At 40.4% G+C, this 26,468-nt stretch overlaps 1 protein-coding gene, 2 long non-coding RNA genes and 1 pseudogene across 5 annotated transcripts in view; 2 read left to right on the plus strand and 2 right to left on the minus strand.

Annotated features, from left to right (window-relative positions):
* The window catches only part of REV3L (REV3 like, DNA directed polymerase zeta catalytic subunit), a 186,639-nt gene extending 181,871 nt beyond the window's left edge, over positions 1–4,768 (minus strand). For all 3 annotated transcript variants that reach the window (XM_032156767.2, XM_032156758.2, XM_032156831.2), the window contains exon 1: positions 4,180–4,768. In XM_032156767.2, coding sequence (XP_032012658.1) covers positions 4,180–4,318 — 139 coding nt within the window. In that variant the 5' untranslated portion in view covers positions 4,319–4,768. The remainder of the gene's footprint in view (positions 1–4,179) is intronic.
* Positions 4,768–26,468, plus strand: part of LOC116471043 (uncharacterized) — a 120,799-nt gene continuing 99,098 nt past the window's right edge. Inside the window, exon 1 of the long non-coding RNA XR_009212454.1 lies at positions 4,768–5,101. This is a non-coding gene — a long non-coding RNA (uncharacterized LOC116471043). The remainder of the gene's footprint in view (positions 5,102–26,468) is intronic.
* On the plus strand, positions 5,259–25,103 carry LOC131382866 (uncharacterized). Its single transcript, XR_009212455.1, has 2 exons — positions 5,259–6,293; positions 24,791–25,103. It is a non-coding gene; the product is annotated as an uncharacterized LOC131382866 (long non-coding RNA).
* On the minus strand, positions 15,848–17,359 carry LOC116471037 (uncharacterized; annotated as a pseudogene).

The following is a 26,468-nucleotide window of genomic DNA, read 5'->3' on the forward strand; positions in this document are numbered from 1 at the left end:
ACTTTTGAACCTGAGTTGTTGATACACGCTAATTTTCAAAATTATTCTTATTGCAAATTTAACTCAAATTTACCAAAAAAAAAAAAAAAAAGGTTATTCTGGTAGTTTCTTATATTTAACTTTATAAACAATGAGAATATATTTATAATTTGGATAAGCATCTACATAAACTCATATAGCATTTCAGAATTATCAATTTCTTATGTTGAAAAGCTTGATTTCATGGCTAACAGCATCTAGAACAATCTACCAAAATATTCACTAAGCCAGAGGAAGTGGCAGTTCCTTAGAGTAATCTTGAAGATAAGCAGCTCCCTCTATAGTCTGTCTGGCCTACTTTGTTTAATTACTTGCTTTGTGGACATCTCACACTCTTCTATTTACTCCTACTCTGCATCTCAGCAGGGAAGCTCTTTGAAAGGATAGTTCTGTTTAACCTGGTGCTGAGGAAACTGTGAGAGCTGTCTAAACTCAGCATGAAGTGAGTTACATCAAGCAACTAAGCAAGAGTAGAGATGTGGAAAATGGACAGCTTCCCAAGTCCACCTAAGTCAAATCCTTAAATGAAGCCTGATGATTTTATTTGTGGTGAATTCTCTGAGTGGTCACACCTATATTCAAATCTAAATGAAAAAACATTGTCCTATACTTTATTCATAACCTTTCTTCACTCCATTAAAACAAGTTACCAAAATGTTATAAAAGAAAAAATTAACAACTTATTCTACAAATGATACTGCTCAATTTGATTATGTCAAAATAATGTTCAAGACATTTTAAAAACTAGTTAAAAAAATAGAGAGGAAGTTTGTTTTTGTTTTTTAAAAAATTCCATAACTCAGATGAAGAAACTTTAAGTGATTCCCTTAGGAATCAATATCCTCAGTTGGCAAGGGATTAAATAAGTCAGGATTTACCATTCAAATCTGAATATCCCACTTTTTTTTTTTTTTAAAGACAAGGTCTTGCTCTGTTGCCCAGGCTGGAGTGCAGTGGCGTGATCTTGGCTCACTGCAGCCTCAACCTTCTGGGCTGAAGCGATTCTCCTGTCTCAGCTTCCCAAATAGCTAGTACTACAGGTGCACACCACCACGCCCAGCCAATTTTGTTTGTTTGTTTGTTTGTTTGTTTTGTAGAGACTATGTTGCCCAGGCTGGTCTCCAACTCCTGGGTTCAAGTGATCCTCCTGCCTCTGCCTTCCAAAGTGTTGGGATTAGAGGCATGAGCCACAGCACCCGGCCCTGAATATCCCTCTTTTTAAAAATACCTTTTCAAATTTCACCAACTTAAGACATGGGAGTTTTTAAACCCGAAACACTATATTTCTTAAATTACTCAAGATACGTCTCAAAACACAGAACAATCAAAAGTCAACTGGACTGTTTCCTAAAGCAGAAAAATGCTTTTCATGCAATAACAGAAAAACTAAACGAGTAAAAGGGTATTAATCCAATCAGTTCAGAATTTGTAATATAATTTTGAAATGGCCACTTCATTTGAGAAAAAAATATCTTTGGTTGCTACTTTTCAGGATCTCATTTGTAAGGCAAACTCAATTTTAAAACATTTTCTCTCCAAACCAAAGTAAAGCATTAAGGACCTCCCAAAGTAATTCTTGTATATGAAGAAAGTATGTTTATGGTATTTTATGTAGCATAGGTTCATCATGTGTTACACATTTTTATTACCTTATTTTACTTGTTAGTAAAGATATAAACTATAAGGATATAATATAAACTATGTTTATATCTTTGCATTATGTTTACATCTTTACTTTCAAGTAAATCTGTCTTCATTAAAAATTCTAGCATTCCGAGTTTTACTAAGTCAGACTGGCCTCCCTTTTATATTAATAATTTTCAAGTTTTATTTTATTGGACTAGTTTTCCTTGGGGAGATAATTCAAAAGCAGATAATTCTGCAGTTTTTGATTATGTTTAATTAGTATTAATCTCACCGGGAGTTTCTGACGTGCTAATAAAAATGGTGGCTTGGTTTATGAAAAGTGTAAACTCTAAATGTATGCCAATGACTTCAAATTTTTTCTTGTTGAAACAAACATTTTGTTGGAAACTGTGAACTATATGGCAAATTCAATTTGGTAATCCTTAACAATTTAAAATTTGACTTTCTCTGTATCAAGTTTTGTCTTTCAATGTATATATAAAAACTGTTACTTTTTAATTCATTTAAGATATAAATTTCAAAGTATATACCAAAAAAAAAAAAAAAAAAAAAACCCTAGTGGGGGTTTTTAGTCTTTCTTTTTTCATTTTTGTTTTTTTTTTTTTAAGGCGCTGGTAATCTATTATGGGATGTCCATGAAGGATGAAATAGGAAATAGTGTGTCTTTTAAAAAATATTCAGAAAAACAAAAGTATATCATATTATTTATTTTTTAAGGAACATTTTCTCGCGTAATAGAATTACATTAGCTTACAGTGAAACTCATTTATTTCCACAAACGAAACTTTCCTATAAAACAAAGCTTGACTATCTCTCAGGGAAACATATTTAATGACTTTGTGTGGAGGAGAAAAAATTATGTGTGGAAAAATAACTCAAACCATACAAGCTGTAATACACAGAAATGTCACAGTATATCCTATTAGCATGTCACCTTATGATTCGGAAATCTGGCTGAACAGGGCCATATCAACTTCACTATTTTATCCTTCCTCTGCATCTGAAGTGAGAACAGTGCATTACACTGAAATCACAATTGGAAACAAAGACAGCACCACTATATTTAAAAGGGCAGCAAACCTATCTTATAGAACACTTAATCGCCTCGATTTCCCAGCCTCCGAAGTTTCAAGTGTTACGCTTTCAACACGTTAAAAGCACTTAAATTCCCCATCTTTCAAGGTTCATATCAAAATCATATTTACTAGTTTAAAAAGGAATATGCTACCAAATCTCACGACATTGACATTTTAACAAAGAGAATTCACATTAAAAGATAACTGCTTAGAATGAGTGCTTGTTTGGGAAAGCGCTATTATCTTGGTATTCCACAGAAACTGACTGTAGTAGTAAGATGGAATGGTGATGAGGGCAAGCAGCATCAAGTGGGAAATGCTATCTAAAATCCCATAGGGCAATTCATAGCTAGAGGGAAGAGCATCCTTTCCTAAGATGAATTATTTCCTAGAACTCCATTATTTCATGGAAGCAGTTCAAAGCATGCAAAAAAGCAAAACCATTTTAAAACACCTAGTAAATTGGGCCTCTGTCTTTTTTATATTATCACAAGCCCCAAGAGTTTTTGAGAACGTACCTTCTGTCACGGCTGTCTCCCCTTCCCACCCCTTCTTCAACACAGTTGTGTTTAAAAATATATATACCTGTACTTAAAATGCAATCCTACAGCCCAGCCTAGGAGCATTTCAAAATGTCTGTGCTGCTGAGTCTGGCTGTGGTTCCTAATAAATTCACCTCATTAAGTGTGATGTTTTACGTTGGGCAACATAAACACGCATTTCCTACTTCCATGGATGCACATTTCCTGAAAGCACTGCACCTGAGGATGCTGCCCTGTCCCCAGACGCTCAGGCACTAAACTCTAAGGAGTCACGACCTGCACTCACAGCAGAGCCACACGGTCACCCCAGTGAGAAAGATTATCTGTCCCCAGGCGCCACTCTCTCCGGCCCACTGCATCTCCGGAACGGGCAGAGGAGAGCGAGGGTGAGAAGAGGCCATGGGGAGCGACTGACAACAAGGCTGACACTTCTCCGTTTCCAGAAAGCGGCACTTGGGGGACCCAAGGGATGTCCCACTAGCGACCGACCTCAGAGAGGGCCCTACGAACCCGTCCACCGATGGACATGGCGCGGCCACCTGGCCCGCTGTCCTGGGCGCTCGCGACTTTCGCTCCCTCGGCCCGCGCCCTGGAGTGCGGCTGCCGCTCCCGGCCGCCACACGCAGTGTAAACACGCGGCGCTCGCCACCTCCCTGCCCGGCGGTGGGGACGCCGCGCAGCGCTCGCGCGGACCCACATTTTTGCGCCTCTTGTCACGCACGAGAGAAAAGGCGGAGGGTGGAGGGGAGGGAAGACGCGGCAGCGATCCACGGAGACGGCCGGCGCCGGCGGCGTGCGCGCGTGTGCGCGGCGGGGAGGGCGGCCCCGGCGCCCCGCCGACTCCCGCTCCCGCCCCGCGCCCGGCGCCCGCTTACCTGCCGGGGTCGCTCCGAAGACTCGCACCACCGGCACCTTCTTGACAGGGGCCTGGGTGAGGGGGGATTGGCAGGTATCCAGCCCCTGCAGCGGGCTGGCCATGTAGTAGTCTGCAGTCACTATCCTTACTGAAAACATGTTCGCCGCCGCCACCACTGCCTCCCTTCACTGGCGACCCGGCAGCGGCAGCAGCAGCGGCGGCGGCTCCCTCCGCAGCGGCGGCGGCGCCCCCTCCCCTTCTCGGCAAGGCCCCCTCCCCTCACACGGAGACACCTCGAGGAGCAGCGGCGGGCGGGGCGGTGTAGGCGCTGCTGCCGCCGCCTCCTCAGGAGCACCCGGCAAGGGGCCGCAGGAGAGAAGCCCTCGAGCTTTCGTCGGTGCTGGTGCTGCCGCCACTGCCGCCGCCGCCGGGAATCACACGGGCTCCTCGGTCCCAGGCTGCAGCTCTTGTTGCCATGATGATGATGTCACGGACGCAACCACTGGGGGGGAGGGGAGAGGGGGGTGTGTGTGGCGAAGGGAGGGCTGCGAGTAGTGCGGGGGAGGGGGCTCGGCGGGAAAAGGAGCGAGCGGGCGGGCGCCCGGGCGGGACACGGAGGGCGGGGGCCGAGAAAGTACTTTCTCCCCCTCCCCCGGACACGCGGCGAGGGAGGCGGCCAGCGGCCGGCAGGGCCCGCGCGGGATCGATGACTCGGCTGGCGGGCACGGTCACCTGGGTGAGGGGCAGCGGAAGGGGCGGCGGAGCACCGATCTCATGGATGGGCTCCGAGGGGCTTGCGGGAGGGGGGCGCCAGTGTTCGGGGCCGTTTTGGCGGCTATGCGGGATTGGCCGGAGCTGCGGTGCTCACACTTGCCTCGCCGACCGCCATTTCACATCCAGCAGAGGAGGCGGGGGCAGCCGCTGAGAGGGTTTTTCACAAGGTAAGAAAATCCGCCCGCGGGAGGAGGGAGGCGAGGCGCAGATCTCGTGCCGCTGCGGCCTCGCGGGAGGGAAGGGCGGGCGGGCGGCGGAACGGGCGGGGCCGGGTGCGGACGCAGCCGGCCCTTCTCAGGTAACGCCACGGCTCCGCGCGTGGCCCGGGGGCGGTGTGAAGGGTGGGGGCGCGCGGGCGCGGGCTTCGGCCTATAAAAGGGCCGCCCTGGCGTTTCCTCTTCCCGAACGTGCCGCGCGAGCTGCCGTACCTCCTCCTCTCTGCTACTGCAGTGTCTGCGCCGGGCCATTTAATGAGATTTGTTCACGCACGGCTCTTCTCAGCTTTGCGAGGGGTTGGCAGATCCAGTGCACAGGGATTTCCCACTACCATGTTTTTCTCCCGCCCCCTTCCTTCCCTCTCGCCGTAATACATCTTTCGTTGGTTTCCTCGGCCCCGCAGGCTGCGTCCCGGGCACGCGCAAGTACATGTAAGGACTTGTCAGCTGCCGGTGACCTCCCTCCTCCCTCGTCGCTCCTCCCCCAGCGGAATGTAGGATTAACAGTCTTTCCGAGAAAATTTTGGCCAAAGAAAAAGGCCCATGAAAGTCACCGCGTTAGACGTGGCCTCCTCGTGTTTTTCACTAACACGATATGGAAGGTTTTACTACCCGAAGGCATAAAAGCACCACCGTGGGGAAGGGCCGTTTTGAATAAACAACTTTATTCAAAAATCGAGAGGGGGTGAAGCGATGCAGTTAAGGAATTTTTGTTTTAAAGAGTAGTAACATGCAGCTGGCTTGGCTATTAAATTGGAAACGGGGTTCCTTCTGACTTGGCCACTGATATTGGGCCTGACCTTGGACAAATAATTTTGTTTCTTTGGGCTCAGTTTCTACATATGTAAAAGGGGAAGGTTTCTCTTAAAAACTAATCCTGAAGGGTTTCTTCTCAACAAAAAGATGTAAGCTGTAGGAGGCAGAAAGCGTGGATTCAAGTTCGAAATTTGCCCCTGAATTAGGACCCTTGACACATTTCTAACCCATCCAAGTAGAGATCGTTCTTTTCCATTTATGTGTTATACAGGTGCATTTTAATGGTTACCAGGTTGCCACGTATTTGAAGTGGTGTGAGAGCTACTCGTTTGAACCGTTGTGGATTTTCAAATAGGAAAATCAAAAGGCCCAAAGAGACAGCTCACTGGTAAGAAGCTGTCTATAAATTCCCTAACATATAAATGCTATAATAAGAACTTACACTCCGAGGGATTTGAGACTGATTACTACAGTAAAATTAGCTTGTAGTTTTTAACCTCAGAGCGTGATTATAAACATAGGTGGCAAGATTTCTACTAATATGCTGGAAATTAGCTAATATTTTTAAGAGGCAAAATCTCTTGATTTGAAATTTTGGAAGGCTATAGAAGTGATTTTAGAATATGACTACCATGCTAAGATGTATTTTTGATAAAATAAGTATTTTGTACACGCCGAATGTCAGATACACGGTATCAGTGATTCTCAGTGTTCCATGACACCTAGAATTCTTTAAATATTGATATTTTGGCTCTTACTGAATTATGTTTTGGGGGATGGGGCCTGGGAATCTGTATTGTTAGCAACACCACTTGCCACCCCGTGATTCTTAAGCAAAATAAAATTGAGAATCGTTGTACTATATTATAATCAGTGTATCCATAACTTTTAAATTATAATATTCCTAACTAGAAAATGGTAAAAGCATCAAATTAACAGATTTGCTATTTCTAGAAGAGGGTTTCTTTCTCCTTACCTCTTGAATCAACATTATTTACTTTAAGAAAAGGCAATTGTAACCACAAGTCAAATCCTTCTAGAACTCCAAGAATGTTCACTCTTGAAGAAAAACATTTGCAGCATGAAATTAGGCATGTTGTGTTCATTGCATGTAATTTAGTTTTAAGTTGATGCTCAAATTGAAAACCTGACAATAGCCCCCTAATTAACCACTATCAAATGTGTTTTATATATATATTCTTCCTGAAGTAAGAAAAAGTTCTGGAATTTTGAGTCAGAGAATGTGAATTTTAAACCATCATTTAGCTAAGTGATCACTTATTTTTTGGAATTTATTTCCTCATCTGTGAAATGGATAGTAATTCTTGTTTTAACTTCTCAGGGATGTTATAAGGCTCAAATGAGATAATGTATGTGAAAATATAGTAAAATGTTCATATCCGGAAGTCTGATTCATTGAGAAACAGTAAAATCACTTGGAATTGCCTTATCTACATACAGTATGAGAAATGCAAAAATTGAACTCTATACTTAATATCCTTAATGCTTTTTTTTTTTTTTTTCGAGACAGAGTCTCACTCTGTCACCCCGGCTGGAGTCCAGTGGTGCAATCTTGGCTCGCTTCAGCCTCCCGAGGAGCTGGGACTACAGGCATGTGCCACCACGCCTGGATAATTTTTGTATTATTAGTAGAGATGGGATTTCACCATGTTGGCCAGGCTGGTCTCGAACTCCTGACCTCGCAATCCGCCCACTTTGGCCTCCCAAAGTGCTGGGATTACAGGTGTGAGCCACCACACCTGACTGTGCTTTTTTTTTTTTAAGGGGCTATTTCTTGCCAGGAGATTTGAGATATGGTGAGAAACAAAACAGACATGGTCCCTTCCTTTATGGAGTTTATAGTCTAGCATTCTAAAAATGTATTTTAATCATATCAATTAACATTTAATCATCTCTTCTAGTTCACTGGCGTGTACTTACCACGTCTGCCTTTAGTAAAAGCCTACCAAATCTCCTTTACCAATACTGTTCAACATCTGTTGACATATGCCTGTTAGCAGTTTATAATCTGGAACAGACAGTAGTAGCTACCATACCTCTGTGGCAGATACTATAAGATGGCTTATTCAGTATTCATCCAACCCCCTTCTTCCTTACTTTTCTGTACTTTAAAAGCTGGAAAACAAACTACAGTTCTCAGACTCCTTTGCAGCTAGATTGCTGGTGTGAGATCAATGGTGTGATCAGTAAATGTTTAACAATGGCTGGAGAAGAGGGAAGACCCTAATTTGTAGCATTGGCCAATTCTGTTTGCTTTCTTTTTGAGGAACAGGGTCTCACGATGTTGCCCAGGCTGGTCTTGAACTGCTAGGCTCCTCCCACCTCAACCTCCCAACTAGTTGGGACTACGTGGTACAAATATGTCCCCTACCAGAGTGACTTCAGTAAATGTGGAGTTAGTTGGAAAGGATGCTGACAATCAGAAGCTGGCTTCAGTATATGACCTAGTTTCCAGCAATCAGATGTACGTACCCATTCAGGACATGGATGTGAGAGCAAGCAACGTGATGCTTCAGCTACACTCAGGGAGATAAGTATCTTCTGACAAATACCATGAAGGAGGTATCTGGTTCCTCTGGGTAGGTAGGGAGGAGTTGTGGCATCTGTTCTAGAGTCATAGGTGCTGTCTTGCAGGCAGTGCTGGGATGGGTTTCCACTAGAATAGCTTTGTGACGTGGGATGGGTGTTCTTTGTGGTTTGGTTTTTCTTGGATGATGTTTCTAGCTTTGTTTATCCAAGTCTGGTTCTCTGGCCCTCTGAGAGATCTGTGAACTAAATAGTATCTTTTAATCCCTTTTTGCTTCAACCAGCCCAGTCACAGCCAGCTACATAATTTGTGGAGCCCAGAGCAAAATGAAAACTTAAGGCCTCTTGTTCCAACACGGGAAAATGTGCTATTATCTGTATTAAAATATAAAGCTTTTTCTTTGTTCTGTCGTCGCTCTCTCCACTTGTCATAGTGTTTTTAAATTTGCTTTTTAATGTCATTCTACGAGAAGAAAAATTAAATTTTTTAATTCTTAGGATGAATTTTACCATTCATCTTTATATTATATAATGCCATTTTAAAATGAAAATATAAGAGCATTTCAATTTTATGTGGAATTACCAAAATTATACAATTCATAGCTTGTAAATGCATCTGTATTTTGTGCTATCAGAGCAGTGTAAACTCTGCACAAAACTAAACTATTTTTATTTTCCTTCTTGATATGCACACATTCTACCAACATTCTCCATCTTCTGCTTACTGATGAGTAAGGAAGGATGAAAGGAAAGGGAGTGCTGAGTTGCCCTACTTTCCCTTTCATTCTTTGTCATCATTTTTTTGTGTAAATGGTTGGCTAATAGTGGTAAGTAACACATAAGTAAGGAAGGATGTGCTGTAATCACTTGTGTTTCTTAAAGATGCTGTTGCCTTCTTTCTGCACCTGAAGCAAATTCTGATTTGAATGAAAAGTATAGCCTCTTGGAACTGTCTATGCCTCCACTGACTCAGTCATAGATGTTACATGCTTGTTTTGTATTAACTTTGTTACTCTCTTGAGTTCCTGCACCTCATAGGTCCACCAGAATCCTTTGTCATGAGGCATCATGGAGACCGTATGCAAATAGAACGGCAAGGAAGAAAAGATACATACCTCTGCTTGCATATTATGCTCTGCTATACCACTGGACTTACAAAACAAATAGTCAAACATAAAAGTATTACAATTTTCAAGACAGTGACTGCAGAGCATTAAACCAAGCACTGGGCCTTATGTGACTATACTTGTCGCATGTTCATGAAGTTGATGGCTCTGAGCTCTTAGGTTTCTCAAATGGGGCTTCTGGCATTTTTGGCGAAACAGTTTTTCATTGTGCAGGACACTTAACATCCCTGGCCCCCGTGCACTACATGCCACTGTAACAATAAAAAATTCCCCATGTATTTCTAAATGTCCCCAAAGAGGAGTTGCCGCTCTCCACTGAACTCGTAGAGTGGCCTCCACTGTGTACAGCTATGAACCATGAGCACTACAGAGTTGAGTTAAAAAAGATTTCAAATTCTCATATCCTGGAAAGCAGAATTAAGATGACTTTTTTCGTATTGTCAGACAAATAATACCACCTACATTGATGATGAAACAAATATTTGAGATAACAATTTAAAGGTGGTTAGTGGGTTCTGTCTATCACATATAAATGGTAGTTGACTCCAGATAGATGGCAATTTCTGATAGTTTAAAAAAAAAAGAAAAGAGCAGAGCACCACAGAAAAGCAAAGAGAACCATCTTACCTTCATTATCTTCATCAGGTAGCCCCCAGGAAAAACTAAGAAAGTTGTCATAATAAGATATGCTACTCTTTATTACATTGGATTTGGAATTTAGTTTCACTTTATCTATTTTTTTTAAGGTATAGTTCTTCATTTAAGAATATTAACGTTGTCAGTGCCAGGCACAGTGGCTCAACTCTGTAATCACAGCACTTTGGGAGGCCAGTGCGGGAGGATTGCCTGAGCCCAGGAGTTCGAGACCAGGCTGGGCAACATGGCGAAAATCCATCTCTACAAGAAATACAAAAATTAGCCAGGTGCGATGGTGCATGCCTGTGGTCCCAGCTGCTTGGGGGCTGAGGTGGAAGGATAGCTTGAGCTTCGGGAGGTCAAGGCTGCAGTGAGCCTTGAGCCTCATGAGCATAGGATTCTGGTGGACCTATGAGGTGCAAGAGCTCAAAAGAGTAATAAAGTTAATATAAGACAAACATGTTACATCTATGACTGAGTTAGTGGAGTCATAGAGTTGCCACTGTACTGCAACCTGGGCAACAGAGCGAGACCCTGTCTCAAAAAAAAAAAAAAAAAAGTTCTAGCTCTATAGAGCTGATTCTGCCTCTGCTAACTGTGAACTTCAGTTTCTAAGAACCTCAGTTTTCTCTTCAATAGAACAGGGGTAAAAGTATACTTACCTTAGGTTCTAAATCATTTCATCAAAAGTGAATTCATTAAAAAAGTGTACCAAGAATACATTCATTGGCCAGGCACGATGGTTCACACCTGTAATCCCAGCACTTTGGGAGGCAGAGGTGGGAGGATTGCTTGAGCCCAGGAGTTTGAGGCCAGCCTAGGCAACATGCTGAAACCCTGTGGGACCGCGAGGCTGCTTGGTCGAGAGGTGGGAGGATCACTTGAGCCCAAGAGGTCGAGGTTGCTGCACCACTGCACTCCAGCCTGGGTGGTAGAGCAAGATCGTGTCTCAAAAAAAAAAAAAAAAGAATACATTTATTAAATATATTCAGGATGAATATTCTCTAAAACAAATATTTGGTAAATATAGCAAACTGATTCGTTGGCAAATTACCTTTTAGCAAATTGGACTGCTTTCCATTCCTATTAGGGATATTATAATGATTAAATGAAGTATTGCCAAAAATACTTAGCACAATCTGAATACACTTTAGCTGTAATCCCCCCCGCCCCCACCAACATTCATACTTGAAGTCCTGCCTATTCTTTCTCCTGAACATTCCCCATTTTTGTCCACATAATCATTGTCCTTTTGTAGCCTTTCACTAGCTTTAGGTATACTATTGCAGTAGTCACTTGATTGGTCTCTTGGCTTATTCCCCACTAATTTCATTTTCTACTGTACTGCAAGGGTGATCTGTGTACCACATAAATTTTAAGTTATCGTCTTCGTCAGATTATCATCTATTGCCATAAAAACAGTGTTTATGTCATACCAACTTCATGATTTGGCCTAGATAGATACTCGGCTTCATACCTTTTCACCTTTTCCATTTATCTTCTAGCACCACTGAGGTATTATAGCTTCGTAAACATGCCATTCTTTTTGAAAAACTATCAAATCTCTGTGCATTTGCCTTTCTAACTGGCATAGTACATTCTCCCTTCTTGTCTCTTGGCAAAATTCTTATTTATCTTTCAAGTTTTAGCTCAAATGCCACTTCCTTGTAAAGGTTTCCCTGATTTCCTCAAACAGATTTAGGTGTTATTTCTAGCCTTCCACTTCTCTTTGTATGTGCTTCTATTGTAATGCTTATATTATTGTAGTTGTTTGTTAGTCTGTCATTCTAATAGACTGTTACCTTCTTGAAGGAGCAGACCATGTCTTTTCATCTTTTATATACTAGATCCAAGTATAATGCCTAGAATATAAGTTACCAACATTTATTGAATTAAAATTTAAAAATCTGTTTACAACTCTCTCTACTGCCTGCCCAACACCCGTCCGTTACATATCAGTAAGCTAAGGCCCAAAGAAATAAAGCTGTTTAGTGAGAACTCATGCCTCCAAACTCTAGATTTATTACTTTTACTCCTATACTTAGAGAATCTTCTGAGGAGCGGCTATATAAGTAGTCATTTCTATGGTAAGAAAGACTGTCTTGTCACTGTTTTTTCATTCATCTTTAAGGAGAGGGTAGAAGGGCATAGTGATTTGACAAGAGTGGCAGTATTTCTTATTCAATCATTTAGATACTTTGTTTTCTAGTAAATTTGGTAGAGTTCAAGCTAAATTTTTTTTTTTTTTTTTTTTTTTTTTAAAATTATTTTAATAGAGATAAGGTCTCACTATATTGCCCAAGCTGGTCTCGAACTTCTGGGCTCAAGCGATCTTCCTGCCTCAGCCTCCCAAAGTGCTGAGATAACAGGTATGAGCCACCATGCCCTGAGAAATTATTCTTTTTGAGACAGGGTCTCTCTCTGTCACCCAGGCTGGGGTGCAGTGACCCAGTCTCAACTCACTGCAGTCTTGACTTCCCAGGCTCAAGCAATCCTCCCACCTCAGCCTCCTGAGTAGCTGGGACTACAGACATGCACCTCTACACTCAGCTAATTTTCGTATTTTTTTGGAGACAGAGTTTCACTATATTGCCCAGGCTGGTCTCGAACTCCTGAGCTCAAGTGATCCACCTGCCTTGGCCTCCCAAAGTGCTGGGATTACAGGTGTGAGCCATGGCGCCCAGCCTCAAGCTAAATTATTCTTTGTGTCATCCCTTTTCTTTCCTTCACTTTCAGATAACTCAGTTTTCTTAACTACTGTAGGGTCAAATGTCTGAATCATTTAGTCCAGTGTTCCTCAACCAGGGTGATTTTTGCCTCCCTAGGGGACATTTGGCAAAATATCTGGAGGCATTTTTGATGATCACATCTTACAATGCATAGGGCAGCCCCTACAACACAAAGAATTATCCGGTCCAAAATGTCAATAGTGCAGGTGTTGAAAAACCCCGGCCTAGTTTAAAGTAAATTTTTACCCAGCCCTTCTTGCAGTCTCTTGCCTTTATGAAATCATGATGGAAAAGAAACTCATTCCCTTTCGGAGGCATTTGGAAGGCCTAAGTAAGTATGGCAAACTTTGAAGGCAATTACATCAACTATACAAAGTCCGAAAAGGCTTTATGCAGGTTTCTGCAATTTCTCCATAGAACCTTCCTGGGTACAAGGTAGGTACATAAATATTTATTGCCTAAATGAATAATAATAAAATAATTCTTGGCCAAAAGACATATTTTCTTTCTTTCTTTTTAAACCAAAGTCAGATTTATCGTGTGGTGAGAGGTGAATTTCCTGAACAGAGATCTCTCTATTCATTTTAAGCAATTAATTTACTCAGTTACTCAGAGAAGAAAAACTTTTCTGAAACAACTCTTCCACTTCCGTAAATTAGCAGTAATAGTCTTAAGGAAGGAATCGATAGCCTATAAATTAAAGATGATGTTTGAGGAACAAAAAATAAAAGAAACTTTCAGAATAGAGTAATATTAGAACTGATGCCTGAGCTTTCCAGGACCCTCATTTAAATTACATATCCAGAATTGATATTGGAGCATTTCCAATGGATTATGTTATAGATAGGCAGGAGGAGACCAAACACGCATAGAGTAAGGATAGATAAAATTCCCAATTTAAATAATTAAGATGCAAAATCTCAGAAGCAAGGTATCTATTTGGATCAACATATCTCAGGGTAGTTTCCCCTGGCCCCAAAGTTTATTGCATTTTAATATTCACAGTGTAAATCACATTCCAGAAAAACTCCCACTAAAAAGCTTTTTACTGAGACTGGGCAGGGTGGCTCATGCCTGTAATCCCAGTACTTTGGAAGACCAAGGTGAGATTATTGCTTGAGCCCAGAAGTTTGAGACCAGCTTGGGCAACATAGTGAGACCTTGTCTCTACAAAAAATTAGCCAGGCGTGGTGATGTATGCCTGTAGTCCCGCCTACTCAGGAGGCTGAGGCAGGAGGATTGCTGGAGCCTAGGAAGTTGAAGCTGCAGTGAGCTGTGATCACCACTGCACTCCAGCCTGGGTCACAGAGCAAGACCCTGTCTCAAAAAGCAAACACACACAGAAAACTTTGTTATTGACACTGGATTCTCCTAGATTTTGCTCTATTTTACATCCTCATTCCAGAGGCCAGAAAAGACTACTTATTCTCAGATGTGTAAATATAGATAAGTCCTTCTATTTCTTCATTTTCTCAATAAAATGTATTTTTCCAATTTTAAAAGTTTTAAATGCATAGCATGGAAAATATGGAAGACAATAAAGAAAAATATAGAACATTCAGTCTCACCCAGTGGAATTCATGATTAACATTCTAGTCCATTCTGTTTCTAGAAAATTTTTCTGTAAATATATTACATAGAGAAAATAATGTCCTAGTTTTTTCACTTTGCATTATAACAAGCATTTTCCATGTAAATTAAAACTCTTCATATACATTGTTTTAATGGCTGCAAAATATGCTGTGTTGTGGACATATGATAATTTACCTAACCATTTTCCCACTGTTGGCCAACAACAGAATGGTTCAAATTTTACATTATCGTGTATATCACACTGAGCATTTTTAGGCTGAAAATTTTGCTCCATTTTGGATCCTATCCTGAATTTTTCAAGGAACTTACTTTCTAATTCACTATTTGATATCACCAGTTCTTGGTACATGCCATGTTCTTTCTACACAGAAGAGAGAATTGCATGTGATACTCATTCTGCCTGGTTTGCTCTTCCTTTCCCTGTCTCTTTTTGCCCAGTTAACCCACTCTTTTCTTTCTTAAAGATTTCAGTAAGTAGGAGTGGAGACCTTCCTGTGTTAGTACTTACTCAAAATATTATAAAATTTGAATAGGAAGAAGATTTTTTAATAGAGGTTTTTTTGTTGTTTGTTTGCTTTTTTTACTTGAAGTTCCGGGATACGTGTGCAGAATGTGCAGGTTTGTTACTTAGGTATACATGTGCCGTGGTGGTTTGCTGCACCTATCAACCCATCATCTAGGTATTAAGCCCCGCATGCATTAGGTATTTGTCCTAATGCTCTCCCTCCCCTTGTCCCCCACCCCCCAACAGGCCCCGGTGTGTGTTGTTCCCCTCCCTGTGTCCATGTGTTTTCATTGTTAATAGAGGTTTCAAAGATTATAATTACATCAGCTTAACTGTTATCTCTTCACTCAGTCACCTATTTATTTTATTTTATTTATTTATTTATTTATTTTTTATTTATTTATTTATTTATTTATTTATTTTTGAGACAGAGTCTCACTCTGTCACCCAGGCTAGAGTGCAGTTGCACGATCTTGGCTCACTACAACCTCTGCCTCCCGAGTTCAAGCAATTCTCCTGCCTCAGCCTCCCAGATAGCTGGGATTATAGGTGCCCACCACCACACCCAGCTAATTTTTGTGTTTTTAGTAGAGATGGGGTTTTGCCATGTTTGGCCAGTGTGGTCTCAAATTCCTGACCTCAGGTGATCTGCCCGCCTCGGCCTCCCAAAGTGCTGGGATTACAGGCATGAGCCGCCGTGCCTGGCCCAGTCGCCTATATTAAACATGCATTTTATTGCTCAATTCTAAGCTTTTTGTATTATGTTAACTTTTTATTAACTCATTGATATTTATAAAATCCTACGTTAAACGGTGTGGTTGATTTTTTTTTTTTTTTTTTTTTAAAGAGTGAGACATGGTCCTGGACTCCAGTATTATGTAATTGACCAATAAGCTGTAAGTTTCTTGACATTAGGTATCATATTCTACATTTCCTTTTTTCTTTTAAGACAGGGTCTTGCTCTGTTGCCCAGGCTGGAGTGCAGTGGTGCAATCACACTTCACTGCAGGCTTGACCTCCTGCGCCTAAGCGGTCCTCTCACCTCAGCCTCCTAAGTAACTGGGGCCACAAACATGTGCTACTGCTCCTGGCAAACTTTTTTTTTTTCTTTTTTTTTTTTTGAGACTGATTCTTGCTCTGTCACCCATGCTGGAGTGCAGTAGTGCAATCTCGGCTCACTGCAAGCTCCGCCTCCTGGGTTCACGCCATTCTCCTGCCTCAGCCTCCTGAGTAGCTGGGACTATGGGCTCCCGCCACCAATTTTTTTATTTTTGTAGAGATGGAGTCTCCCAGTGTTGCCCAGGCTGGTTTTAAACTCCTAGGCTCAAGGGATCCTCCCAGCTGGGCCTCCCAAAGTGCTGGGATGATAGGCATGAACCACCATTCCCAGCCCGTTTCCTTTTTCCCTTTGCACAGTACCAGATATGGTTGGTACTGCAGAAATAATTTCCCCCTGCCCTCTACATTGATCATTTGATGACCAAATAGTGTCCGTCTAGCCACTTAGTTATGACTTGCACAAAACATTCCGCTTTCTGAGGTAGACAGTGATATTCTAAAGCCATCAGTAAGAGTAATTTTCAGTTTGTTGAAAGTGAACATTCTTTGTGTAAAGGTCAACCTGTCAGGAAATAGCATGCTACTCTATTCTTTTAAGATTATTTTTAAAAACCTTTGTATATGTGTGTTTTTACACTTAAAAAAAAAAAAAGTAGTGAGAAACTATACCTAGTGGTCTCACCAGATGTTTTCAAATCAGAACTGAGGCAATCTAGTTGTAATTTATTTTCACAAATTAATGAGAACAAGAGCTGATATTTTTCTTGCTCGAATTAGCTGGTAATTTCGTTCTCCATTCCTCTTTAGCAGGGAAAATCTAGCCTTAGGATGAAAATGTGAACCAGAGGTTCTTGCCAAGTCTGCAAAGCAGTATAAAGATTAGTTTTATGAATGAAGGAAAACACTACTCATTTTTCTTAAGCGGCTGCTTACTTCTGCATTTGTATAAAATGTTTTTAGACTGAAAGCTCATAGAGAAAGGGGAAGGATCCCCATTCTAGAATATCTGCTCCCCTGTACTTAGCATATTCATAGTCTTTCAAGACTTAATTTATTAAAGATGTTAAAGACTGGCACTTGGCTTACAGTCTTCCTCCTTCACCTGAATTCCTGCCCTCATCCTAAGTAAATTCATCACCCAAGTAGACAGCCCATCTAATACTGTTGGGAAGGGAAGGTTATACCGTGTTATGTGTTAATTTCTACCTTATGCCAAAGTATGGTATTATAATTCTCCTTTGCATACCCAAAATTAACAATAGGCGGAATCATTTGATTATCATTCCCTTAGATGTAGCTTTTATCCTTTCCTGTTTTACTTTACAGTTTTGGGTCTAGTTCATCTGATAAGGTACATTTCTAATATTTTTTAAATTAATATTTATTCAATCAAAAAGAGCATGTCTTAGACATCATGGGATGAAATGATAACTGAAGGAAAATAACTCTTAAAAATAGTTACCCTATTTAAAGAGGCTTTTGTAAATCAAAGTAGTCTCTAGTTGTAATTCAGGGCCAGAGGTCTTAGGCCCAGGTCCCTTGAGTTTTTTCATTCTTGAGTTTCCCAGCTTCCCCCTTCTGCTCTCAAAGGTTTTCTAAAAACATGCCCCTTTTTTCCCCTGTAGTAGCAGGGAAAACAGCACTATTTGGGTGAGGAATAGTAATGGGGCTTATTGGTATGTATAGGTCATTTATTGAATGATAGTAGAGCATTCTGGTGTTTAAACTCTGCAGCCCAATTTCCCTACTTACCTGCTCCATAACAGGCAAATTACTTTCTGTGCCTCATTTTTCCTGTCTATAATAGATAATAATAGTAGTACCTACCTCTTCGTGTTGTTGTAAAGATTGAATTACATATATTAAATGAGTTAACACCTTAGACTGCTAAGCACTCAATAACTGTAAACTATTCACAATTTAGCTTCTCTATTTCCTAAAATATACTTATTCATCAAGAAGAATGATGTAATAGTGAAAGGTAGGAGTTTTTAAAATTTCGTTGATTAGATGTAAAAAGTAGATTCTTAGAATTTCAAATAACCCAAGAAATTATTTATACTATTGGTTCTTAACCAGTAATATGCATCAGAATCATTTATGAGATGTTGTAAAGATACATTTATCTAGGCCCTTTCTTCTCATATCTACCAAGTCAGAATGCCCACAGGCAATTCCAATGCAGTCTTCCTGTCAAGACCATTGAAATAATCCAAGTCTTTAGGTTTTATAATGAAGAAATTGAGACTCAGAGAAAGTAAATCACTTGCCTAAGACCCCATAGAGTAAGTGAGATCCAGGTTACCTACCTCCTTGGTAAGCGATCTTCCTATTCTTCTGTGTTGCCACCAAATATATTAACTTTTAAAGAACCTAATACGAGAACTTATCCTTCTGTCAGTTATATCAAGAATAATAATATAGGCTTTAAAACTTACTTTATTCAGCATTTAAATCAAAATAACAAAATTCCGGCCAGGTATGGTGGCTTACATCTGTAATCTCAGCACTTTGGGAGGCTGAGGTGGGAGAAACCCTTGAAGCCAGGAATTTGAGACCAGCCTGGACAACATAGTGAGACTCTATCTCCATAAATAATAAAAAAAAACTAGCCAGGTGTGGTGGTGTGCACCTGTGGTCCCAGCCACTAGGGAGGCTGAGGTGGAAGGATTGCTTGAGCCCAGGAGATCAAGGCTGCAGTGAGCCATGATCACACCACTGCACTCCCAGCCTGGGAAACAGAGTGAGATCGTGTCAAAAAAAAAAATTTTTTTTTTATTTTTACAATTTATTCAGAGGACTATTGCACCTGTACAGTAGAACTTAAAGTGAATTTTGCTGTCCTTTTCATGAGGACATGAGTCTTTGCCACAATGCTTACTACTAATGAGTACAAGAAAACGCTGTGTGGGACAGAGTTGCTCGATCCAACCTCACAGATTGACAGGCAAACAAATGTTTTATAGGGCAAGGTAGCTGTAGGAATTAAACTTTTTAGGACTTTCAATAACAGCATATGTACTTCTCATAATTAGGGTTTTTAAAACATTTTTAAGGATTTTTAAACTTTTATAAAATAATCTCAGAATTTTCTAGTCTGTGAACAGTTCATGTAGAAAAATCAGTGGTTATTATGTACACTGTTATTGCAGCTTCACTGAAAGATTAAAAATCTAAAAAATACAGTAAAAATAAGTTCTGAGTTTTTGTATTGATGTTGGGTGCTGTGATATTATCTCTTAAAATATGTTTTTCTTTTTCCATAATATAAAAGAATCAAAAAATACATTACAACTTGTATGTGAACTTGTGCAAATGTGTGAAACAAATTAAGGTGACAGGGCAGAAGCAAGAAAATGAAGCTCAAATGAAATCCACCTCTCAAAGCAGGTTCTATTTAATTTCTCTATATTTGCTATTCTAAATTTTTTATTTTCATGTATGTGTTTCTTTGCTAGAGATGATAATTGGGTGCCAACCTAACTTCCAATTTTTAGGTGATTATTTTACTAACAAACCACTCACCTTGATGAATGCACTGCACGGCCCCTCCTCCAAAGTCCACCGTTCCAGATCCTCATCAATATGTTATGACTACTGTTGCCTTTACTGTGTCTCTGCCTGATTCCATACCCTTTGCTCTACATTTCATCTCAGGTTCTGTCTTTTGGACCTTTTCACTTGATGCTTGTTCCTGGCATTTGAATCCCCATTCAACCTGATGATCTTTGATTTAGACTCACCATCCAGTTCCAGGCTGCTAGGATTTATTACCCTCTGATTTCAGCAGCTCAGAAATCCCTGGCACAGTCACAGGCTGGCTACCTCAAGGGGATCAGTCCCAAACACTAGTGCTATATTATAAACATCCATTTATTCATCTTTTTAACAGATTTTACTTATTGCACGCTACGTGTAAGGCACTACAGAAGTTTCTGGGGATATAGAAGATTAGCGGCAGAAAGCTCTTAAGTCTCTTAAAATCTGGTAGGACAAATAATACAACTACATAATGATAATTTAAGACAGTATGTGTTCAACTACTAGAAGTTATATATATGAACAGGACAGTAATTAACAAAAGCTTCAAGTAGATCCCTAAGTAATTAAGGAGCATAGGGTATGGGGATACGTTACCAATAACCTAGAGTGGTAGGTCACTGACAGGTGGCATCTTAACTAGATTTTGATGGTAAGATAGGGGAGACATTGTGGAAGACAGATATTACAAAAACTGGAACCAACAAGAACAGAAAAAATGTTATGTTAAACCTTATTTATCCAGACTGTTTGACAGTGTAATGAGGAGTAGAAGAAAGCTTAGAAAAATTGGTTAGAACCAAATTCTGGAAGGCTTTGAATGGTGAAGAGTTTAGAGTTGGCAAGCATGTATTGGACAGGACAGTCAGAAGGTTTTGAGCAGGAAATGAAATGATAATTGGCTTGATTTAGCAGTGGTATATAGAAAGGATTTGGTGGTGAGGCGATACACAGGCAGAGACTGTAAACTAGTAATTTAAAGTAGGGGAGGGTCTGGAGATGACTTTCTTCATGTCATTAAATCTTGTTATTTGTGAGGTGCTGAGCTAGATGCTGGGGATAGAGTGAGAACTAGGTCCTTGCCATGAGGGAGTTTTCAGTCTAGTGAGAGACATTGATATCTTAAAGGCTCCTTGAGGGGTCTCTATCCAAAATTTGGTACTCTACTGCTGACTCTTGCCTGATTACTAGGTGATTAGATCCTCAGTTTACAATGGGCTGTGTTTCCTACCCTCTCAAACTGCCTTTCCATTTTTTGTGTCAGCTAAGGCAAAAATATTGCAACCACTTGTATATGGAGAAAAGCAATTTATTACTTAAAACAAGATAAGACATGAATACTGCACCAGATAAGGCAAAGAAGAAAATGGCATGTGTCTTAAAGAGATAACTGAAGATGATGTGGAGAATGAATTGGAGGTTATGTTAGGGGCAAGAAAACTAGTTAAGAGGCTGTCGTAGTAATCTACCTGCTTAATTAAGAGGGCCTGCACTAAGACAATATAAAAGAAAAGAAGAGGAGTCCTTGGTGGCTACTTCCACCATAATCCTTTCTGTCTCTCCCTTGGTACAACTAAGGGATAGATAGGTGACTCTCATTTGGAATTGACCTTTGAACTGAGGGATTCAAAAACAAGAAACACTCAGTTTACTTCAGACTTAGGGGTAATGCTCCTACTGTCAAGTAGTCTAGTTTCTGGTTCTCTTTTTATTTGGAACATGGTTCTGCAGTCTTTAGTGAGCTTCCTGATAAATCTTTCTTTCACATTAGTTAGACCATTAGTTACTAGTGGTTACGGTATTAAAAACAACACAAAACGAAACAAAAACTACCCTAATTGACATTGTATGTGATATTTGAAGCACCTATGGATAACCAGGAGAAAACTGTTAAGAGAGTTGGAAATATGGAACACCAAAATCAGCATCACCTGGGAACTTACTAAAAATGAAAATTAACAGGTCCTATCCCAGACTTCCTGAATAGGAAACTGGGAGTCAGGCCCCAGCAATCTGAATATTAAGAAGCCGTCCAAGCGATTCTGATGCACACTGCAGTTTGAGGACCAACTGAACTAGAGCTTGAAATAGAGATTAGGAGTAGAAATAAAGATGTGTAAGTCAGATATATAACAGTCACCCTTGAGAGAATGAATAAACTCCCCAGAAGAGTGGAAGAGAGAAGATGAGCCCTTGAAGTAAATGGAGCAATCAAAGAAATAAAAACTAGTGGAGTACAATAAAAGCGGGAGAAATTTAACAGTGGTATGAAATGACCTATAGTGTCAGGTGCTGTACAGAGGCCAGCATGGATGAGGATCATGCCAAAGCTATAAGACTGACCATTAGAATTTTGGTGTCAATTAAAAGAGAAGTGGTACAGATAAGAATAAATGGCAAAAGAATATAAGCAAAAACTAAAGGATACTTTTTGCAGCAGTTTGGGAATACAACAAAGGGAATTAGAATAGTATGGTCAGGATGAGGTTTTTCAGGGTAGATGCATCATTTAGGTTTTGCTGTGTAACAAACACTCTAAAGTGGCTTAAGACAATAATAATTATTATAGCTCACATGTCTGTGGGTTGGCTCCACCCAGCTGGGCTTGCTCATACATCAGCAGACGTACTGGGAGCTTTGCTCTAGGCTGGACACTTACCTATCATCCTCCTTCTGCAACTGTCCAGCTCACTTAGGCATATCTTTCTCATGAAGATGGAAGAAGTGTTGAAGAGGGCAAACAGAGGCCGGGCGCGGTGGCTCATACCTATAATCCCAGCACTTTGGGAGGCCGAGGCGGGTGGATCACCTGAGGTCAAGAGTTCGAGACCAGCCTGGCCAACATGGTAAAACCCCGTCTCTACTAAAAATACAAAACTTAGCCGGGTGTGGTGGCACGTGCCAGTAGTTCCAGCTACTCGGGAGGCTGAGGCAGGAGAATCACCTGAACCTGTTTGCACCACTGGACTCCAGCCTGGGCGACAGAGTGAGACTCTCTCAAAAAAAAAAGGGGGGGTGCAGACACAAACACATGGACTCTAAACTGACACTGGCACTTCTCCCTCATTCTAGTGACCAAAGCAATATATGTGGCCAAGCGCGTATTCAAGGAGCAGAGAAACAGAACTCTTCTCTTTAGAGAACTTGCAAAGTGACATGGCGAAGGGCATGGATTCATAGAGGGATGAAGAATTGGGACCCTTAATACCACAGTAGGAGGCCAGGAGTGGTGGCTCTTGCTTATAATCCCAGCACTTTGAGAAGCCAAGGTGAGAGGGTCCTTTGAGCCCAGGAGTTTGAGACCAGTCTGGGCAACATAGGGAGATGCTGTCTCTCCAAAAAAAATTTAAAATTAGCCAGGTGTGATGGCACGTGCTTATAGTCCCAGCTACTAGGAAGGCTGAGGCGGGAGGATTGTTTGAGCCAAGGAATTTGAGGCTTCAGTGAGCTATGACTGCACCATTGCCCTCCAGCATGGGAGGCAGCAAAGCAAGACCCTGTCTCAAAACAAAACACAGTAGAGATGACCCGAACATGCTTGAAAGTACAAAGAAGGAATATGTAGAATGAGGAAGAAAGAGAAGTAAGGAGAAAGACAAATAAAAGTTCAGAGAATTAACCTTTGAAAACAGAAAAGATACTTCTGGGAATGGAAAGAAGGGAATTTGATTGGATTAAATTTAACAAATTAAAATCCAAGATGCCCAGTTAAAATTGAATTTTAGGTAAACAATTTTTTTTAGTATTTAAGTATGTCTCATGCAATATTTGGCTCAGTACATTTGGTATTTTTTGTTATCTTAAATACTATTTACGTGTTTCTATATTTGGGACATACTTTAAACTAAAATTTTTCTTGATTATTGTAAATTAAAATTTAACTAGGCATCCTGTATTTTATTTGGAAACCCTACTTTGGATGAATTTTAAATAAATCCATGGTAATGTAATCTATAAAGGGATAGATGGGTATATTCAGGGATTTAGTCCTAGAAAAATTTCGGAACTGCTGCTATAGATGCTGTGTAGTGTCAGTGAAAGAATTGCTGAGCAGTAGTGAACTCACTTAAAAAGAAGCAGCATGACTTTTCTTGATTGAATCCCTGCTAAGAAGAGTGATAGCAGAGATTGCTGGTACAAGGGACCACTTTGGTTTGGCTCTAGCTGGTGAGGACTGAGCAGGAGATTTGGGCATAATTGAAATGACTAGAGTCCAGGCTGTAAAGGAAAGCAAGTGAAACCAGAAGATGAATTAGAAGGGACTGACAGTTTGGCAGTCACAATGAGTCAAAGAGGTGGAAGTTCACGGGGAAGAAACTCAGAATTTACAGTCTTGGAGGAATGGTTCTGTATTATAACGGGGTTAAAAATCCAATTTCACATTTACTTTTACTAAATTAAAAGTAAGAGCTCTGGAGACAAGATACTTGGTTTTGAATTCTGGTTGTGTGATCTTGGCCAAGTAATTTAACTTCCCTGTGTCTTCGCTCTTTATTTGAAAAATAGTAATAATGATGGTTCTTGGGGCCAGTTGCGGTGGCTCATGTCTGTAATCCCAGCACTTTGGGAGGCTGAGGTAGGTGGATCACTTGAGGTCAAGAGTTTGAGACTAGCCTGGTCAACATGGTGAAACCCTGTCTCCACTAAAAATACAAAAATTAGCCAGGCATGGTGGCATGCGCCTGTAATCCCAGGTAGCTGGGAGGCTGAGGCAGGAGAATTGCTTGAACCTGGGAGGCAGAGGTTGCAGTGAGCCGAGATATCAGCCATTGCACTCGAGCCTGGGCGACAGTGAGACTCTGTCTCAAAAAAAAAAAAAAAAAATTGGTTCTTACCTCATAAGGTTATTGTGAGGATTAAATGAAATAAACCATGTGAAATAACAAGAACACTATGTCTGGTTAAGTGTATCTATAATCACTATATATGAGTGCCCTAGAGAATATTATTTTAAAGAAAAAATGGCAAGTATACATTGTATATTTTCCTCCTTGGTAAGCTAACAAATGCTGTTTGGTAGAAACAAACACAATTATCTACCTGTTGAAGTTGAAGCTCACACAACTTTTACTATTTAAGGTTGTTTTCTTTAACTGTTATTACAAGAAAATAATTATGCTCAGGTCGTATCTGTCTCATTTCCCTGTAGGTGACCATGCTTTGGGATTTTCATAGTTTGAGTGATTCCTATGGGCTCTATCACCCAGCGAGTTAAAGAAGACAAGATTCCACCCCCAGGGGGTTGTGGTTCTGGGAATGTGAGCAGCTTGTTTTCATGAGATCTGCACCTTGATCTGGCCTGCTATTAGGATCTGTGGTGGTGGTGGCTGTCTGGTTTTAGTTGTTTCTTTTATCTTACACAGATTTTTGTAAGTTATTTGCATATAAAGGTTTTTGAAAAGTGAATGTTTTATGGGGCTATCTTGCTTATACAAAGAAAAATTGAAACTATTTTAAAATAATCACTCGTGTTACACTTGTCTCTTCTAAAATAAATGAAAGTATTAATGTTGTTGTCTGGAAGGAAAATGAAGACCAGGAAAATAGCTATGCTCTTAATGTTTTAAAATAGGTAATATTATTCTCTGTTTGAATGAAGCCTTCTAAGGAATTACCACAGTCTCATACACAATCGACTTAAATGCATTCTTTATCTTTAAAAGGAAGCAGAATAGGATCATTGAGTAAATCACATGTGTTCACAGTCTTGTCTGGTGTAATCATATACTACACAAACACATTATTCTGTAGTCAGGAAGGGAAGGGGACATTTGAAGCAGGACTTGCCCTTGAGGAGGCCTTTTTCTGCTTAAAGAGTAGTGCAGTGAAAGACCACACAGTAGAAGATAACAAAATATCTTCCATGCCACCCCCACTTTTTCATTTTCTCATTCTCCTTTGTTCTCTAAAGACATCTGTTGTAATGATTATTCTGTAAAACTCATAGGTACCTAGCAGAAGCCATATCATATTTCATTATTATTTTGTCTACTTAATTATTGTTTTCTTTTATATCATGCAATTGTGGGTTTTAAAAATATTCTGTTTATAAAAGATATGGAAGTATGTTATAGAAAATGTATTAGTTAACTGTAGATATCTAAAGAGTAAAAGTTTCAACTCTGAATTTAATAAAATTATATCTTAGGAAGCCCAGTAGACTTTTATTAAGCTATATCTTAAAAAGATAAATATACTAAAAAGAGATACTTAAAAAGATGAATTTTCCTTTCTATATTAATTACAATGGATTTTTAGATACTTTAATATGGAAATATATAAAAGTAGTGTTTAGACATTTGAAAAATTAATGGGAATATGTATTTTGCTGTGTGGTTCTGAAAGTACTAATTGGTAACTGAATTGAATCAAAATATCAGAGTTGAGATTAAAATAAAGAGCTAAAATTAAATAATCTCTTCAGGGACTTAACAGAGATCTTTCATTTGTGCCAAATTTAGTAAGATTTGCCTCAATTCAGTTTTACTTGTGGTGTATATTGATTTTTTAAAATGTCACGTGTATGGTGGCTTATGCCTGTGATCCCAGCACTTTGGGAGGCCAAGGCAGGTGGATCACGAGGTCAGGAGATCGAGACCATCCTGGCTAACATGGTGAAACCCTGTCTCTACTAAAAACACAGAAAAGGCCCGGCACAGTGGCTCATGCCTGTAATCCCAGCACTTTGGGAGGCTGAGGTGGGTGGATCACCTGAGGTCAGGAGTTTGAGACCAGCCTGGCCAACATGGCGAAACTCCATCTCTACTAAAAATACAAAAATTAACCAGGCGTGGTGGCAAGCACCTATAATCCCAGCTACTTGGGAG

The sequence above is a fragment of the Hylobates moloch genome, unplaced genomic scaffold (assembly GCF_009828535.3).
Source record: "Hylobates moloch isolate HMO894 unplaced genomic scaffold, HMol_V3 SCAFFOLD_2, whole genome shotgun sequence".
NCBI lineage: Eukaryota > Metazoa > Chordata > Mammalia > Primates > Hylobatidae > Hylobates > Hylobates moloch.